Raw genomic sequence first — 19,443 nt, 5'->3', positions numbered from 1 at the left:
AGCCCATTTCTTTGTCTTACGAATGAGAACGCTGAGGCCCAGCGGCTGGGAGAGTTCAGGACGCCAGCAGGGCTCCCCCTGCCCAGTGTTGGAGCCCCAGCACCACGTAACCGCCTTTGAGCCCTTTCAACATAGAGCCTTCTTTAAGCACTGCCTACTCTGCCTGAGCAAACTCGAGCCTAGCCCAGAGCTGAGCACACTGAATGCTTTGAGAAAAAAGCAAAGGCCTGAACCTTGAGATGAGAGTGCCTGTATTTACAGAGGGCATTAAGTAGGCCTAGCAAGTGGGCGAAATTCTTTTTTTTTTTTCCTTCGGGGGGGGGGGGTACTGGGGATGGGACCCAGGGACATTACACCTCTGAGCTACACCCCTAGCCTTATTATTATTATTATTATTATTATTATTATTATTATTTGAAATCAGGGTCTCAAGCCGGGCGTGGTGGGGCACTCTTGTAATCTCAGTATTTGGGAGGCTGACACAGGAGGATCACACAGGTTCGAAGCCAGCCTCAGATCCTCAGCTACTGAGTGAGGCTCTCAGCAACTTAATGAGACCCTGTTTCCAAATAAAGTATAAAATAGGTCCGGGACTATAGCCTGGAGGTAAAAAGCCCCTGGTTTCCACCCCCAGTACCACACACATGCACACACACACACACACACACACACACTGAAATCAGGTCTCACTAAGTTGTTGAGAGCCTCGCTAATTTGCTAGGGCTGTCTTTGAAGTTTCGGTCCTCCTGTCTCAGCCTCCCAAGTACTGGAGTTATAAGCATGCACCACCATGCCCGGCATGGGAATTCTTAACTCTGAGCCATTTCCAGGAGAATATCTGAGTCTCGCTTGCAGCCAAGGGTTAAATCTGAGCAGACCCACTACCAGCTCCTGTCTGAGCACTGCTGACAGCCAATCGCTGACTTGTGGGCCCTAGGGGGAGGCAAGCAGGATCCATGGGGCAAAAGGCAGGATCGTAGACTTGTATACTTACCCTCACCCAGCAGTGATGGCAATGTTATCATTTGCTCTGTTCAGCACACTGGGAGAGGGGCGAGGGTCAGGGAGGCAAGAGGAAGCCATTATCCCTCTTGATTTTAGTTATAATAATAATAATAATAATAATAATAATAATAACAACAATTCTTTGGGGGAAGCTGGAAATTGCTTTGAATGGTGATTGCTGTTCTGTAATAATCTGGAAATTGATATGAATATGACTGGAAAATGTCCTAAGATTTGTGCTGGGAATCGTACTAAGGAAAATATGACTACTGGAGAAATCTTCAAAAAGCTACCCAGAAGAGAGCTCTTTGCTCCTCTGCTTACGACACCTAACTCACTTAAGGTTTTAGCCATGAAAGGAAAAGTTAACTTTAGGCAAATTATACCTACTGTGCAAGGCCCTCTGTATGTTGTTTATAAGATAGGGGATCAACTGTGGTACCCCCCTTGGGGGGCTAGTGCTAATCAGAATTCTTTTCCACCTCCAATCAATCCTCCACTTTCCTATCCAGGAGTATATGATAAAAATGGAAAGCATATAGTTAATATTAATGGAAAATGGCTTAATGTCAAGACTTTGCCATTCATACAGAAGGCTGGATAGGCAGGGACCTGCTTGGTGCCTGCTCACTAAAGCACAAAAGAATTCTCTTAGTAAACAACTTAATAGGTATTATAGAAAATTAAGGTGTAGACATTGTATGTTAGATTATGAGAAATAGAGTAAGTTCAGTGTGACTTTGGTGGTTAGGTCAGAATAAGTTAATAGAATACCTAGTGGTTAGAATAGCAGATGAAATTAGTTAATTTTAGAAGTGGAGATAGTAAGTTTAGCACTTAATAGTTAAGATAGAGGATAGGATACGTTCAGTTTAAGTTTATTGTGTGTGATGTAGAGTAGTAGTCTTTTTTTTTTTTTTTGTGGTACTGAGGGTGGAACCCAGGGGCTTTTCTACCTCCACGCTATACCCACAGACCTATTTTATACTTTATTTGGAAACAGGGTCTCACTAAGTTGTTGAGAGCCTCACTAAGTAGCTGAGGCTGGCTTTGAACCTGTGCGATCCTCCTGTCTTTGCCTCCCAAGTGCTGGAATTACAAGTGTGTGCCACCACACCTGGCTAGTAGTTTTATAGGTGACAATAGTTTTATTGTCACCTCATAACAAATTAATAAAAAACAAAAAAAGGAAAAACAGGTGGTTTCGAGGTGTGCCTGCTTCATGGAATGTAGGTTAATGAAAAACAAAGTACGTATGATGTGGCTTGCTGTATTCTGTTATACTTGTGTATAAATGTATAAAGTATATTCAAGGGCACAGGCAGAGAAGCCTTGCCCCTGCTACTAAGCACGGCGTACCTCATTCTTTAATTTTGCTGACCCTACATCTCCTTCAAGGCCCTGGACCGGGCGAGGCTGGACCCCGGCACGGACTCCAATGCAGAGGCATCATGGCGGCAAGATGTGGGGAAGGAAAGTTTCTTAGGGCCGCCAGGAAGCTACAGGGACAGCTGTACTTCTAGTGACCCACCTCCTCCAGCTGTAAGAAATAAAAACCTCCCCCAAGTGGTAAATCACATAGAAATATATTTCTTCCATGTATAATTTTGGCATTGAGCATTCATTTGTAACTACTGTGTAACTTATGTACCATTTTGTTGTGACAGTACCTTAAATTTCTGCAGGAAGCCAGTCAATGCAGAGTATACCCTAAACTGTACTTTTTTTTTTTTTTTTCAGTACTGGGGATGGAGCCCAGGGGCATTTTACCACTGAGTTACACTCCCAGTACTATTTTTTATTCTTTATTTTGAAACAGGGTCTCACTGGGTTGCAAAGGACCTCACTAAGTAGCTGAAGATGGTTGTGAACTGCAGTCCTCCTGTCTCAGCCTCCCGAATGCTGGGAATCCAAGTATGCGCCACCACACCCGGCTTACTCTTTACTTTGAAACAGGATCTCACTTGGCAAGGCAATTTACTTCTGCCGAAGGATGTGCAACCGCCAGAGTTTGGTTAGCAAATACACCTAGCGGGCATCCGCTTGGCTTTCATCCCTGACCCGATCCTGCCCCTCACCCCGATTGGGGGAAGGTTTGGGTTCACAACTCTGTAAAATTGGGTATTCCTTCGTACAGACAGAAACATACTTTCGACAAAAAAGTCTCAAGGCACATCTTGCAGTCATCAGTACACTGCTAGAAGAGACGATATCTCAAGTAGTTGAGCTGGACTTGCAGGCTCCTGTTCCTTCTTTCTAACCCGCCCTCCCTGTGCTCCAGAGTCCACTTCCCGTTTCATCTCCTTCCTGAGCAGGTCCTCGGTGCAGGGCACCTGGACGCAGGCAAGGGGTGAGTTTATCGTGTCACTTCAGACACTGACTGTGTGCGGCCACCTGGAGCTTAAGATCCGATCCTGACTTGGGGCTGGGATGGGTCTGAGCCCGCATTCCCAGCCAGCAACTGGGGAGCCAAGGCTGTGGTGCAGAGAAAACACTTGGGAAAGGGCTTTGCTTCCAACCTTGACTGAGGTGCCGAACTGCAGAAGCAACAGCACCCTTGGCCAAGTGTGTGGCATCTGACACAAGATGGCCTGGGTTTCCTCCGCCACACCACCTGGCTTCCCAGGTCTCCCCCTCGTCTCCTAAGGACAAGTGCCAGATCAGAGCACACAGGGTTTATGAGGAATAGTGTTTATGTAAAGGACTGAAGCAGTGGCTGGCACACAGCACTCCATAAATATACCAGTGTCCAATTGCTTAACATGTAAAGATATCTACCATAGCTGTGTCCCCGCCTCACCCTTCTGGGAGACTCAACTTTGCTGAAGACCCAGGACTGTATCTTGTACTTGGCTATTTCCCCCAGGATGCAATGCAGGAGGCTGGCTGCATAAAACAACTGTGAGGTCAGAGTAATCCAGATAGGTCAGAGCAGGCATCTGTAGTGCGCCTAAGCCAAACTTCCCAGCAGCATCCCCCACTCCCTGGGTACCCACCAAACTTACCTCCCTCTTCCCAACACCACCCAGGCGGTCTTCAGCTCTGCCACCCAAGACGGAGCCCCTGGCTATTCTCGTCTGAGATTGTAAAAGCACAGGTCACTCAGTGCCTTCACACCCGTCACTGCTCTAAGTCAGGCACCTCTTCCTCCTTGGCCCCAGGAAAATGTTCTTAACAAATAGAGGAAAATATCTGACGTGAGCCTTTTCTTTTTAGTAGCAAGTTTTATTCTAGGCAACAGTAATATCCAGGGGACATTCACATGTGACCCAGGAGCTCACTCCACCTCCCCACGCCAGCGGAGCAGGTACTGACGCTCCCAGGAAAGCCTCTGTGTGCTCCCCGCCCTCGGGGTGGGAGCTGGAAGGTGTAATCTGAACAACTTCAAGTGACTGGTGTAAGGGGAACAAACACATAACCACGGGCACCAGCTACAGGACCTCCAGCCTCAAGGAACAGCAGCCTTCCACCCCGGCCGGGAGCGGGAGGCCAGACACCATGTGCCCGCGGCCAGCCATGCTGGGCCTTTCACAGGAGTCTTTATCCTCAGCAGGGGCCACGGGGTTTCCCCTCCCATTTTCTCTTGTGTCCGAGACATTAGCCCCATTTAAAGGGTGCAGAGCACCCACCAGAGAGCCCAGCACCGAGTCCCTGCTCTCTGGCCTCAGTGTGGACAGGCTAAAAGAGCCCATAAACTATTCCCTCCTAGAGGGCAGGCCCAGTCCCCACGTTAGGAACAAATTCTACAACTCTTGAAATCTTAGGCTCTAACTTCAAAAAAGGATCTTCAGAGCAGGGCAAGCGTGTCATTAAATTATTTCTTCTACTTGTTACTGAAAGAGACTACAAAAGAAGAGGAAGTGGAGGGTTCCACTTCCGGAACTCTACCGTGCACCTGCTCACCCGTGGCCCGATTCAACCCTTGGGAAGATGTGCAATGCTGGGGCCCTGGGACCAGCCACTAGATCCTGTGGGGTCAGCACGCCGAGCCAGCCCCAAGTACCTGACGGATTCTAAAACCAGATACCTGAAGGGGCCAGCGCAGCACGGCCCGTGACCCACAGGGTTTTCAGGACAGCCCGTGGGCTTGGTCAAGGGAAGGTAAGCCACAGCCCTTCCCCTCGGGGAGAGGTCAGGCCCTGTCTCCAAACAGCGTCTCTTCAGGGGACCGATGCCACCCCCCTCCGCCCCCGACGGCGAGGGGCCGGCGCCCTCAGAGCAGGCCGTTGGGCCTGGCGGGCTCTGAGGCCAGCCCGCCCCGCTCCCGCTGGTGGATCTTCTGGTGCTGCAGGAGGTGCTGCTTCTGCACGAAGCTCTTCTCACACTCGGGGCAGCTGTAGGGCCGCTCGCCCGTGTGGATGCGCTGGTGCCGCACCAGGTCTGACGGGTGGCTGAAGCTCTTGCCACAGTAGCCACAGATGAGAGAACTCCGGTTTTTCCTCCAAGGGATGTGGCCGGGCAGGGCCACCAGGCTGTTGGGTGAGAACCTCTCCTGGATGCGCGGCCCAGCGCTGGGCCCCTCCGGCAGGTGGCAGCGCTGGTGGGTCACCAGGCTCACCCTGCAGCTGAAGCTCCTCTGGCACACCTCACACTGATGCAGCCTCGCCCTCTTGGCCTGTGGTTTCAGCCGCGGCCGGGGCCGGAGGCTCTCCCCTGGCTCTGTGTCGGGGCAAGATGCCCACCCGGGGTGGCTCCGCAGATGTGCGGCCAGCTGCTGCTTGTAGCGGAAGCTGGTCTCGCATTCAGAGCACTTGTAGGGACCAGAAGTGTCCTTTTTCAGCTTCAGGCCCTGCCCACATTCCTGACCCGGCTGCACCCGCCTACGGGATTTCTGCTTTGGAGAGCAGCCCAGAGTTCTGCCACTGGTAGGGTCTTGACTGCCCTCAGTGGACTCCTTGAGGCTAGAGTCCCCAGGGCCTGACTCCAGGAGAAGAGAACTGTCTTGATCATCCCAGAGCTCAAACTGCTCCGGGCCCAGCAAGGCCTGCTCTTCAACAGCGCCCGAGAATGTATCGGCAAGGCCCGCAGAGCCCTCCTGCTTAAACAGCACCTCCTGGTCAACCTCCGCCCCGTCTGCTGCAAAAGAAGACCAACAACAATCACGTTCAGGCGCCTCTGGCCTCTCCAGAGCCAAACAAGGATTTGAACATTTCAAAAGGGCTGAAATCAAGCCTGATGTGTTGATGCCAGACCGTAATCCCAATACTTGGGAAGCCGGGACAGGAGGATCATAGGTTCAAGAACTTCAACAAGGAGTGAGACTCTCTTCAACCTAGCGAGACCTCCTTTCAAAATAAAATAAGCTGGGTGTGGTGGCGCACGCTTGTCATCCCAGCATTTGGGAGGCTGAGACAGAAGGATCGCGGTTTGCGGACAGCCTCAGCTACTTAGTGAGTCCTTTTGCAACTCAGTGAGTGAGACCCTGTTTCCAAATAAAGAATAAAAAATTAGGGCTGGGGGTGTGTAGCTCCGAGGTAGAATAAATACATTAAAATAAATAAATAAAACCGGGCGTGGTGGCGCACGCTTGTAATCCCCGCACTTGGCAGACAGGAGGATCGCGCAGGTTCGAAGCCAGCCGCACTGGCATAAGAGACCCTGTTTCCAAAAATAAAATAGGTCTGGGAGGGTAGCCCGGAGGTAGAAGGGCTTCCAGGAACCCCAGTACCACCAAAAAAAAATAATAAAATAAATAATAAAATAGTCGCCAGGTGTGGTGGTGCATGCTTGTAATCCTGGTACTTGGGAGGCTGAGACAGGAGGATCACAGGTTCGTGGCCAGCCTCAACTAGTGAGACCTTGTTTCAAAAATAAAGAATAAAAAATAGGGTTAGAGATGTAGCTTGGAAATGGAATGTCCCTGGGTTCAATACCTGATACTGCAAAAAAAAAAAAAAAAAAAAAAAGTGTTAGAGGTGTAGCTCAGAGGTAGAATGTCCCTGGATTCAATCCCCAGAACCACCAAAAAAATAAAAAAAAATTAAAAAAAAAAAAATCCCCAGAAACAAGTTTAGGACAATCTGGACAAGAATGAGACTAACTATTCAAGACTTGTTAAAAACTAAGCCTATATTCATGTATAGACATGTTAACTGAAAATCTGAATATATTACCCTTAGAGAAGAATGTAATTAAAGGTGGTTCTCCAAACTTGCCTTTACCTACAAACTAATATTTAATCCTTATGGGAAAAAATACAAAATATACTGTAATAACCATACAAATTTAGGAGTGTTAATTTGAATGATTAAAGAAAAATATAGTAGGTCAGATGCAGTGGTACACACCTGTAATCCCAGTTACTTGGGAGGCTGAGACAGGAGGATCGAAGGTTCGAAGCCAGCCTAAGCAACAACCTAGAGACCTTGTTTCCAAATAAGAAATAAAATTTGGCTCAGGGTGTATCTTGGAGGTAGAATGCCTCTGGGTTCAATGTCCAGTAAAACACACACACACACACACACACACACACACACACACACACACACACACAAAATCTGCAGCTTAAAAATTTTCTTCATGCCGGGCGTGGTGGCGCACATTTGTAATTCCAGTACTTGGGAGGCTGAGTCAGGAGGATCACAAGTTCATGGACAGCCTCAGCTATTTAGTGAGGCCCTGTGCAACTTAGTGAGACCCTGTTTCAAAATAAAAAATAAAAAATAAGGTTGGAGATGTAGTTTGGAGGTAGAACGCCCGAGTTCAATCCCCAATACCAAAAAAAATTTTTTTCCTTCTTTCCTGACACTATGACCTGCCCCCTCCGCCCCCCTCGCCAGCGCGTTTTGCTAACTAGTCTATCACACTCTTTATTCTGCCAGGCAAGAGGAAGGGTGCCGTGTAGCTGAGAGGACTCCACGGTGTGGGAGGTGGTAAGACACACACGTGGGGGGGAACGAATGATAGTTAGAGAGTCAGAGCCAGAACATATCCGATGATGTTTCTGGGACAGCATTTGCAGCTCAGCAGCAGGAAAGTGCCCCAAAGCTGCAGAGACCTGTGGGGGCAGGGGCAGAACTGAACATTCAAGAGCCACTCACCGGGGTGGGTACCACCAGGGCCTTCCTCCTCCAAGTCTCCCAGCATCTCTGTGCCCAATTCGGCCTCTCCCTCTGGCTGGCCAAGGACCTCTGCGTTGGAAACGGCATGGCATGAGCCCAGGAGAGTAAAAGCTCACCACGCACAGGACAGTTGCTGGACACGCGGTGACCTCCACCGGGGACTGGCACTAAGGCTTCAGGAGACCCAGAGGCTACTGTTATTGCCACTTTCCTGAGCACGCTGGGACAATCAGACAATGCTGCCAACCCTCAGGACCGCAGAGGTGAAGCGGCACCGTGAGGGACAAGACGCAGCCCAGGAGAGCTCCGGGCGCCTCCCTGGCCCTGCTGCTTCCGCCCCCTCCCACTTTGGTCCAGCCACAGTGGCCTCCTGCTTCCCCACATCTTAAAAGATTTTGTTTACCAAACAAAATGCATTTGTTATGTACTTGGTCATAAATTAAGCATATTTATATGCATTAAGCAAAACTTCTAATCTACACAAAATAAATGCTGTGACCAAAATGACTGGCTATGACTCCAGCCAAATTCCAAGAAAAGGGTTCTAGTTAAGCTGCACTATGTCTCATCTGAGGGAACATGGGATTTCTCGTCAAATTGTCTTAAATACTAAAATCCACATGAGTTGAGGTGGTAGCACATGTCTATAATCCCTAGATTTGGGAGGCTGAGACGGGAAGATCAGAGGTTCAAGGCCAACCTCAACTACTTAGCAAGTCCCTCTGCAACTTAATAGGGTGGGGGTCGCTGCTCAGAGGCAGAATGCCCCGGTTCAATCCCCAGTAACACACACAAAAAAGAGGAACCCTAACCATATTATTATGGCAAGAGTAAATATTCTCAAAAGGTGGCTGTGTGAGTACAGAGAAGAAACAACAAAGGCAAAGACTGTGAGCGCCCCGTGGTCTGTAGACGGGAGGCCCCGGAGCCCCTTCCGGCCACCGCAGGCCAAGAGAGGACCAGAGGCACACGTACTGGCCAGGACCTGTAGGTGTCTGAGGAACGCCAGGAGCAAAGCGCTACTCACTCAGAGAGACCAGCGTCTCGTAGTTGCTCTGCATGACGTTTCTGTAGAGCTCCTTCTGCCAGTCCTCCAGGTTCTCCCACTCCTGCTCGGAGAAGCAGACGCCATCGTGCTCAAGGGGCCGGGACACCTGGAGTCACAGAAGACAGCTGAACACCCCAAGTCACAGTGCTAAGGACAAGCCGCAACTGCGGAACCTGGCTACTAAGGGCTGGCTCAGTGGGGCTACCTTGGGGGCCTCCCCCTTGCTGCCGGGGGGCAGCCGCAGGACCCAGGAGCTCCTGGTGCGCAGCAGGTTCTCCACGTTCTCCAGCCGCCGCTGCAGCAGCCCGTACTCCTGCAGCAGGGTGCCCAGCACGGCCCACTTGCCCTCCAGCTGGTTCCCGAGCTCCACGGCCGTCTTCTCGCAGTCGGCCAGCTTCTTCTCGGCAGTGCCCGCGCGTCCCTCCAGGCTTTGCAGCCGGGCGGCCTGGGACTCCATCTTCTTCTCCACAGCCTGAATGGTAGCCATGACGGTCCAGAGTGAGATCTCTGTGGTCTGAAAATATGGGCTTTTTTCTGTTGCTTGGGAAGGAGGTGTGGAAGAAGTGAAAGGTGTGGAGCGCCGTTTTCTCCTGTGCTGAAGGATAAAAGACAGGGTCAGTCAGACAATGCCATTTCAGCTGTACGTGTATACTGCTCAAACTTTGGAGAATACTAGAAAGTAAAAATAATTATGTAAAATACCACCATACAGAATTAGAAGTTGTTAGACTTCCGAATTATAAACTGTTTTCATCCTTTTCTTTTTGGTGGTACTGGGGTTCCTGGAAGCCCTTCTCCCTCCAGGCTACACTCCCAGACCTATTTTATATTTTTATTTGGAAACAGGCTCTCTTAAGCCAGCCCGGCTGGCTTCGAACCTGCGCGATCCTCCCGTCTCCGCCTCCCAAGCGCAGGGATGACAAGCGTGCCCACCATGCCCAGCCATGTTTTCATCTTTTAACTCATTTTTTATTCAACAAAGTCAAAATTATATTGGATGTTTTGCGGCCTGCCCTAACACCCACTACTCCAGAATGTGACCTTATTTGCTAAAAGGGTATTTTTTGTAGTTGTGTTACTGAGCATTCTACCTCCAAGATAAATGCCTAGCCCTTTTTATTTTTTTTGTTTTGAAACAAGGTCTTACTAGGTTGCTGAGAGTCTTGAGAAGTTGCTGAGGCTGTCCTCCAAACTGGGATCCTCCTGTCCCAGCCTCCCAAGTACTGGGATTACAGATTTGTGCCACTATACCAAGCTTGCTAATACGGTCTTTGTAGACATAATCAAGTTACAAGATCATTACCACAGGTCCTAAGCCAATGATCAGCATCTATAAGTTAGGAAATCTGACACACACAGCAGGAAGATGAGGTGAAGACCCAACAAGAGGATGGCCGTGTGAGGACGGAGGAAGCGACTGGAGTTACACCACCACAAGCCCGGAAGATAGCTCAGCTCCCCGAAGCCGAGACAGCATGACTCGGAAGGAGCCAGACCTGCAGACACTTGGTTTCAGCCACCTAGCTTCTGAACTGGGAGACAAAGATTCCAGCGTGTAAGTCTGTGATACAGTACTTTGCTACTGCAGCCCTAGGAAGTTAAGCCACACAGTAGACTAGTACTCAGCAAGGAACAGGAACAACACGTCAAGTGAAAGCAGCAGACGTGAGACTACATACTGTGTGCCACTTAGACACCATTCAGAAAAAGGCAAAACTAACAGGACGGAAAGACCAGTGGTTGTCAGGGCTGGAGGTGGAAAGAGGAAAGTGGAACAAAGAACACAGGGAAACTTCCATAGTGATGAAAATATTCTCTATCTTGGTAATTTGATGATCACACATGTTAAAATTCACTGAACTATATGCATAGAGTGAATCTTATTGTATGTAAATTATATCTCAATAAACAGAACCTAAAATGTCAGTATCTCCAGCCCTATTTTTTATTTTATTCATTTATTTATTTTTTGTGGTACTGGCGATGGAACCTTTTCTACCTCCAGACTCTACTCCCAGACCTATTTTATACTTTATTTGGAAACAGGGTCTCACTAAGTTGCTGAGAGCCTCTAGCTGAGAATGACTTTGAACCTGTGTGATCCTCCTGTCTCAGCCTCCCAAGCACTGGGATTACAAGCATGCGCCACCACGCCCGTCTATTTTTTATTTTGAAACTGGGCCTAAGTTGCAGAGAGCCTTGCTAAGTTGCTGACGCTGGCCATGAAGCTGTGATGATCCTCTTGTCTCAGCCTCTCAAGTACTAGGATTTCAGGCATGAGCCACCTGACTACAGTGCTATCTTGACTGTTTTTGGCCCAAACTTGAAGAGTTTCTCAAAAAGATCTTCAGAGATTTTGTTTGGAACTGGATCAAATTTCACAGATAAATTAGAGAAGTGATATCCTTAGGGATAAAATATTTCAGTCCATACACACATTATGCCACTTCATTGTTAGGGTATTTTTATCCTCCATCAGTCTAATAAATTCCTAGGTACCTACTCCAATCACCCACTGGTACATATTGAACAATCCTTAAAACTCAGTAGCTTAAGAAAACCTATTTTGCTCACAGACCTGCAAATGAAGGGAAGTCTGGCAGGGACACTTTGTCTATGCTCCTCTGTGCATCCAGTGGGTCAAGTCATAGGTAGGCAGGTTAGATTCACTTGACGAATCCCATGGACAGGGTGCATGGATACTCTTTGTTCAACAGTCCCACCTAACTTCCTAGTCTGCAGTTAACATCAACCCAAAGACATAGGAGTTAATACATTCTCATTCCTAATAAGATTTTTTAGGCTTCTCATTTTCAGTCATTATATCCTTACACATCAATATTGTACATGGACAGATGTATAAATAAAAATTGTATCTTCTATATTTGTGCTATCCAAAATACTAGCTACTAGTCATGTGTGCTCATTTAAATTTAAATTAATTAAAATCAAATAAAATTTAAAACTCAGTTCCTTGGTCATACTAGCTCTATTCCAGGTGCTCAGCAGCCACCTGTGACATGTGACGAGTGCCCACTGCACTGAACACCTGAGCATTACACTCTGTAATCCTGGAAAGCGCCACTAGATGCATTATGCCAAGGCTGTATTAAAATGTTCTCGTTATGATGTCGAATTTTCCTTGTAGTTGTCAATTTCTGTTCTATATATTTTGAGGATATCTAATTAGGTGTATCCAAGTTTAGAAAAGTCATATCAAGCTGCTAAATTGAGACTTCTACTATTAAAAAAGGAGTAGCATTCTATCTCCATCAATATTAACATATACTTAAGACAACTTTCCTGACAATCTTTGCCTTTCAACTGGAACATTTAGTTCATTTATATTTATTGTAATTATTGTTTTTTTCCATTTTGTGCTATTTATTTAATCTTTTTCATCTTCTTTACTGTCTCCTTTTCTTTTACTGATTTCTTTAATTCTATTATTCCCCTATAAGTTATTTAGTCAATTTCTAATCTTTTAGCATCATAGGAATTATAGAAAAATACTTAAAAGATCTCTAAATATTTGATTTCTGTTCATTTCTTGCCAACTTCTACATCAATACTGTCCTGTGCTTTCCCTTAGTTTTTAACTTTGTAAGAAACTATTGCTGTTTTAGTCAGTCAATATTTGTTCAGATACACCCATTTTCAGGATCATAGTTTCTTACATTTTCAGATATTCCATTTGGAACAATTTTCCTTTTATCTAAATATATCCTTTAAAATTTCCTTTAATGAGTATATTGGCAGCAAACATTTTTGTACTGGTAACTGAACCCAGGGGCATTCTACCTCCAAGCTATACCTTCAGCCCTTTTTATTTTTTATTGTGAAATAGTATATTGCTAAATTGCTGAGTATCTTCCTAAGTTGTTAAGACTGTGGCATTCCTGTCTCAGTCTCCCAAGAACTGGGATTACAGCTGTGCACCACTAAACCTGGGTCCACCAAGTGGTATTTATATCAATACTAGATAATCATCAGCCATTAGACAGTCAACAAATATGATGCGAGCTGGGTGTGGTGACACACGTTCATAATCCCAGCACTCAGGAGGGTAAGACAGGAGGATCACGGTTCACAGACAGCTCCAGCTACTGAGCAAGGCCCTTCGCAACCCAGTGAGATCCTTTTTCAAAAATAAAAAGACTAAAAAATAGGGCTGAGAGGTGTAGCTCAGAGGTAAGATGCCACCGGGTTCCATCCCTAGTACCAAAAAAAGAGATGAGGGAGGAGGAGAGAGAAAGGGAGGGAGGAGGAGAGAAAGAGGGGAGAGAGTTTTAAAATTCCAATTAGATAAATTAAATTTTTTTTTCTTTTGTAATACTGAGGATGAAATCCAGGGGCATTCCACCTTCTAGCTACACCCCAGCCCTATTTTTTTTGGTGGTACTGGGGGTGGAACCCAGAGGCTTTCTACCTCCGGGCTATACTCCCAGACCTATTTTATATTTTATTTGGAAACAGGGTCTCACTGAACTGCAAAGAGCCTAAGTAGCTGAGGCTGTTTGTGAACCATGATCCTTTGGTCTCAGCCTCCCAGATGGTGGGATTACAAGCGTGTGCCACCATGCCCGGCTTAAATTTTAAATTTTCTCACATCTTCCATCTCTCTTACCTTCTCATGCTTTCATCTCATTTTCTTACGCTATGCTATCTTCTGATTTCCTTACCTCCACCACCCAGCTAACTCTCTTCAACAATCTAATGTGTTAAGTTTTCCACTAACTTGAAACTATCTGAACACCAGGTGTGGTGGTGCACACTTGTAATCACAGGTTAGGAGGCTGACACAGGAGGATCGCACGGGTTCAAAGCCAGCCTCAGCTACTGAGTGAGACCGTTTCCAAACAAAGTATAAAGTAGGTCTGGGAGTGTAGCCCAGAGGTAGAAAAGCCCCTGGGTTCCACCCCCAGTACCATAAAAATAAATATATAAATAAACAAATAAATAAATAAACTATTTGATTCTTATACAAATGTGGTTATTTTTAGTCTTTTAGCCCTTACTTTTATCTTTAAATATATTTAACATATTCTGTGTTATTTCATATTCTGTCTGATAGCCTCAATCTTTGAGGGTTTAATTTACAATTACTTTTACCGGTTTGGCTTTGCTTGTGTAGTAACTTTTTTTATTGTAGACTCATATTTCTTAGAATTTTATCTATGAAAATTAGTTGAAGTCCGAGTTAAATGTAGTTTCCTCCAGAAAGATGTCCTTTCTTTTTCTGATGAACAGTTGGAAGTTCTTTAAACTCTTGGCTTTAGATTTCCTAGATTACTCATATAATAACAAGTCTACAGGAGTCACCATGAATTCTTGAAAGAAATCTCCCCTTTCCTCCCTCCCCTCCCTTCCCCCCTCCCTCCCTCCCTCCCTCCCTCCCTCCCTCCCTCCCTCTCTCTTTTGTGGTATGGGTATGGATGGAACCCAGGAGCATGCTACCTCTGAGCTACACCTGCAGCCCTATCTTTTATTCTTTATTTTGAAACAGGGTCTGAGTTGCAAAGGGCCTCACTAAGCAGCTGAGGCTGTCCCTGAACCACAATCCTGTCTCAGCCTCCCAAATGCTGGGATTACAAGCATACGCCACCACACCCGGCTTACTCTTTTCTTTTTTCTTTTTTTTTCTTTCTTTTTTTTTTTTTTTGGTGGTACTGGGGGTGGAAGCCAGAGGCTTTCTACCTCCGGGCTATACTCCCAGACCTATTTTTTTATATTTTATTTGGAACAGGGTCTCACTAAGTTGCTGAGACTGGCTTCGAACCTGTGCAATCCTCCTGTCTCAGCCTCCCAAGGGCAGGGATTACAAGCTCACCATCATACCTGGCCTTACTTTGTTTTTAAAACAGGGTCTCATTAGGTTGCTGAGAGTCTCACTACATTGCTGAGGCTGTCCTTGAACCTGTGATCCTCCTGCCTCAACCTCCCAAGTACATATATGCCACTATGCTCATTTTATCACCCCCTTCTCTCTCTCTCTCTCTCTCTCTCCCTCTCTCTCCCTCTCCCCTCTCCCTCTCCCTCTCTTTTTTGTGGTAATAGGGATTAAACCCAGGGGCATTCTATCCAAGCTTACATCCCTACATCCCCGGCCCTTGGTTTTATTCATTTTTTTTGGTACTGGGGATAGAACTCAGGGGTATTCTACCTCCAAGCTATACCCCCACCCTATTTTTTATTCTTTATTTTTGAAACAGGGTCTCTCTGAGTTGCAAAGGGCCTCACTAAGTAGCTGAGGCTGTCTGCAAATGGCAATCCTCCTGTCTCAGCCTCCAAATGCTGGGATTACAAGCATGCACCACCATGCCTGGCTTATTCTTTATTTTTAAACAGTGTCAGCCAGGCGTGGTGGTGCACACTTTTAATCCCAGCATTCAGGAGGCTGAGACCAGAGGATTGCAGTTCGCAGACAGCCTCAGCTACTTAGTGAGGCCCTTTGCAACTCAGTGAGACCTGATTTCAAAATAAAGAATAAAAAACAGGGCAGGGGGTGTAGCTCAGAGGTCAAATGCCCCTGGGTTCCATCCCCAGACCCGCAAAAAAATAAAAAATAAAAAAAATTGCCGGGTGTAGTGGCGCACGCTTGTAATCCCCACACTTGGGAGGCTGAAACAGGAGGATCGCATGGGTTCAAAGCCAGCCTCAGCTACTCAGTGAGGCTTCCAGCAACTTAGTGAGACCCGTTTCCAAATAAAATATAAAAAAGGTCTGTGAGTATAGCCCGGAGGTAGAAAGCCTCTGGGTTCCACCCCCAGTACCACCAAAAAAAAAAATTAAAAAAATAAATAAATAAACAGTGTCTCGAGCTGGGCATAATGGCCCAGTGATGTACATTTGTAATCCCAGTACTTGGGAGGCTGAGACAGGAGAATCATGCAGATTCAAAGCCAGCCTCAGCTTCTGAGTAAGGCGTTCAGCAATTTAGCAAGACCCTGTTTCTAAATAAAATATATACAAAAAAGATAGGTCTGGGAGTATAGCCCGGAGGTAGAAGGCCCTGGGTTCCATTCCTAGTACCACAATAAATAAATAAATAAATAAATAAATAAATAAATACACACACACACAAACAGGGTCTCACTAAGTTGCAGAGGGTCTCATTAAGAAGCTGAGGCCGAGCCGGGCGTGGTGGCGCACGCTTGTAATCCTCATGCTTGGGAGGCAGAGATAGGAGGATCACGCAGGTTCAAAGTCAGCCACGCTGGTGTAAGAGACCCTGTTTCAAAAATATAAAATAGGTCTAGGAGTGTAGCCCGGAGGTAGAAGGGCTTCCAGGAACCCCAGTACCGCCAAAAAAATTGAAAAAGCTGAGGCCAGCTTTGAACTTTGAATTCTCCTATCTCAACCTCCCAAGTGTGTGCCACAATGCCCAGCTTATGTGTGTGTGTGTGTGTGTGTGTGTGTGTGTGTGTGTGTGTGTGTGTTTACTAGAGATTGAATTCAGGGCATTCTAATGCTGAGCTACAACCCCAGCCTTATTTATTTATTTATTTATTTCTAAACAGGGTCTCCCTATATGCTGAGGCTGTCCTTGAACTTAAGACCTTCTGGTCTCAGCCTCCCAAATCTCTTGGTACACTTATTTTGCAATTACCTAGGGAAAAGAAATTATTCAGTTTCCACTTAGTGTGTTGCTCCCCTCCCTTTTTACTACTGAGGCTTGAACCCGGCAGGAAGGGTCTGCCTTTAAGCTACACTCAGCATTTTACTTTACAAGAGTCTGAGCCCCTAAGGCTGCTCTCCGATCTTGGCTGTCCTCTAGTCTCAGCCTCTCAAGGTTTCAGGCATACACCACCAGAACGCTGCCCTTTCAAGTCGCAGCTTTGTGGTATGGGGAGAGGGGTTTTCTGACTCTCCATCTTAGGCTCTGTATTTTGTCATCTATCTTCTAGGGCCATTGAGGGCGTAACATCAAAAATGAATATCCTTCAAATGCTGTCAAAATTGGTCTCAGAATTCTTACCTCTCAAAAGTTTCCTCCTGCAGGGCATAGTGGTGCACGCCTGTAATCCCAGTACTTGGGAAGCTGAGACAGGAGGATCACAGATTCAAGGTCAGCCTCAGCTACTTAGTGAGGCCCTCCACAACTTAGTGAGATCCTGTTGCAAAATAAAGAATAAATATAGGGCTGAGAATGTAGCTCGGAGGTAGAATGCCCCTGGGTTCCACTCCCAGTGTCACACACAAAAAAGTTTCTTTCTTCATTTAGTTCTTAGGCTCCAAGTATTCTTTACTATACATTTCAAATTTATTTATGCATTTTTTTTATTCAGCATTTTGTTTTAATCAGGCCAACTACTAGACCTGGAGATGCAGAATCCTCACCTGAAATGAGCATGGTGACATGTGCCTCTAATTCCAGTACTTGGGAGGCTGAGACAGGAGAACCAGAGGTTCAAGGCCAGCCACAGCAACTTAGCAAGACCTTCAGTAATTCAATGAAATTCTGTCTCAAAATAAAAAATTAAAAGCGCTGGGGGTATAGCTTGTATGTGGACTGTCCCTGGTTCAATCCCCATTATCACATCAGCAGCAGCATTCTCATCTGAAAAGATCTTTCCGAGGATAGAAATATGCTCAAGAACTTACATAAATTCTATAATGACAAACTCATTTAAAGTATCATTTGGCATTTGGATAGCTTGTTAAGGCTTCCCCTTTTTATTTTATTTATTTACTTATTTATTTGGTGGTACTGGGGATGGAACCCAGGGGCTTTCTCCTCCGGGCTATACTCCCAGACCTATTTTTATATTTTATTTGGAAACAGGGTCTCACTAAGCTACTTACAGCCTCAATAAGTAGCTGAGGTTGGCTTCGAACCTGTGCGATCCTCCTGTCTCAGCCTCCCAACCGCGCCCAGCTTATGGCTTCCTCTTAACAAGGTCTATTGATTACAGATATGGACTGGCTTGTCTGCCTCATTTAAACGTTAAGTACTTAAGTCAGGCATGGTGGAGCACACTTGCAATGCCAGACCCTGGGAGGCTGAGACAGGAGGATCTCAGGTTCTAGGCCAGCCTTGGCTACTTGGTGAGACCCTGGGTTCCATCCCCAGTACCACAAAAAAAGAAAGAATAAAAATAGGGCTGGGGTGTAGCTTGGAGTAGAATGCCCCTCTCTGGATTCAATCCTGTCTTGGTTCCTGCCCACTTCTTACAAGAATCAAATATAGCCCAACCTGTTCATGGTAAAATATTCACCGGAGGAGCTTCTTGGACGCTCATTCTCACAAAAGACGCCACATCACTCTAGAAGTGTTTTTGGAATCCCCAAAAGATGCATGAAACCCCACTCCAGCTCCACCCGCCCTTTCTCGGCACACCCTACAGTGTTACTAGGTTAACATTACTTTGAGTGTTTTGAGAATGTCGGAGCTGTTAGGAACCTTGGAGACCACCTAACAACTAAGCCAGCATTTCCAATTCACAATGAGACCGGAGGCCCAGAGGCGCGAACAGTTGTCCACGATCACCTCACTGGACAGCCCGACAGCTGCAACGCCGGGTCTCCGCGCCCGGCGTGTCCCTCGCATCCCGCTCCGGCCAGCTCCGGGGTCTGGACAGCCCCTGCGTGGGGGTCGTGCGGGAGGCAGACGGGGGAGCGCTCCGATCTAGCCACTCTCCTGTAAGGAACGCTGCGCCCAAGGAAAGGCGGCGGAGCCCCCGCCCAGCACCCGCGCTCGGCCGCGAGGGGAGCCCGGCGGGGGCGGCTCGGGCTCGCCGGGGCCGGGGCTCCCTCGGGCACAAAGGAGAAGCCGCGCGGGCGCCGGCGCAGGCCCGGGACGCCAGACGGGCGTGGCGAAGTTTCGGCGAAGTCGCGCCGCCGGGAGCCGGGAGCGCGGAGGACGAGGCCGGGCGGTGGGGTCGCGGCCCGCCCGAGCCCGGAGACCGCCGGCCCCGCCCGCAGCGGCCCCGCCATCGCGGCCCGCGAGCGCCGCGCCTCTCACCCGAGCAGGCGCCGACTCCGCCATGGCTTCCGCTCCCAGGCCGCCCGATCGCCGCCGCCGGGCTCCCGCACCTCGGCCGCCGCCGCCGCCGCCGCCGCCGCCGTGTTGACACCAGGTGCATGCCGGGAGCGGCGCCCTCGGCCCGGCGGCCCGCGCGGGGCCCACAGCGCCCCCTGCGGCGGGAGGGCGCGCGGCAGCCGCCCCTGCACGGCCCAGCCTCGGGCGCCGCGGGCCCCAGGCGCACCCTCCCGCCTTTGTTGGGTCTTCTTTGTGCCCCGCACTCTGATAAATGCTTTGAACGATTAAAAGATTATCAACTGTCTTTTTAGTTTTTAAAATTACTTTGCTCTGAAATAAGCTTTCAC

The 19,443-nt window shown here is 47.6% G+C and overlaps 1 protein-coding gene across 1 annotated transcript; it reads right to left on the bottom strand.

The window, feature by feature from the left end:
* Positions 1 to 5,218: 5,218 nt before the first annotated feature.
* Positions 5,219 to 19,102, bottom strand: ZNF212 (zinc finger protein 212; the record flags this gene model as incomplete). Its single annotated transcript, XM_080701514.1, has 5 exons — positions 5,219 to 6,081; positions 8,046 to 8,135; positions 9,094 to 9,220; positions 9,320 to 9,709; positions 19,079 to 19,102. The coding sequence occupies 5 exons, from the start codon at positions 19,100 to 19,102 to the stop codon at positions 5,219 to 5,221; spliced, it is 1,494 nt and encodes a 497-aa protein (XP_080557640.1).
* Between the last annotated feature and the right edge of the window lie 341 nt (positions 19,103 to 19,443).

The sequence above is a fragment of the Muscardinus avellanarius genome (genome assembly GCF_963383645.1).
Source record: "Muscardinus avellanarius genome assembly, chromosome: 9".
Taxonomy (NCBI): Eukaryota; Metazoa; Chordata; class Mammalia; order Rodentia; family Gliridae; genus Muscardinus; species Muscardinus avellanarius.
Note: the sequence above shows the minus strand (reverse complement) of the source record. Positions and strands in the feature narration are given on the sequence as shown.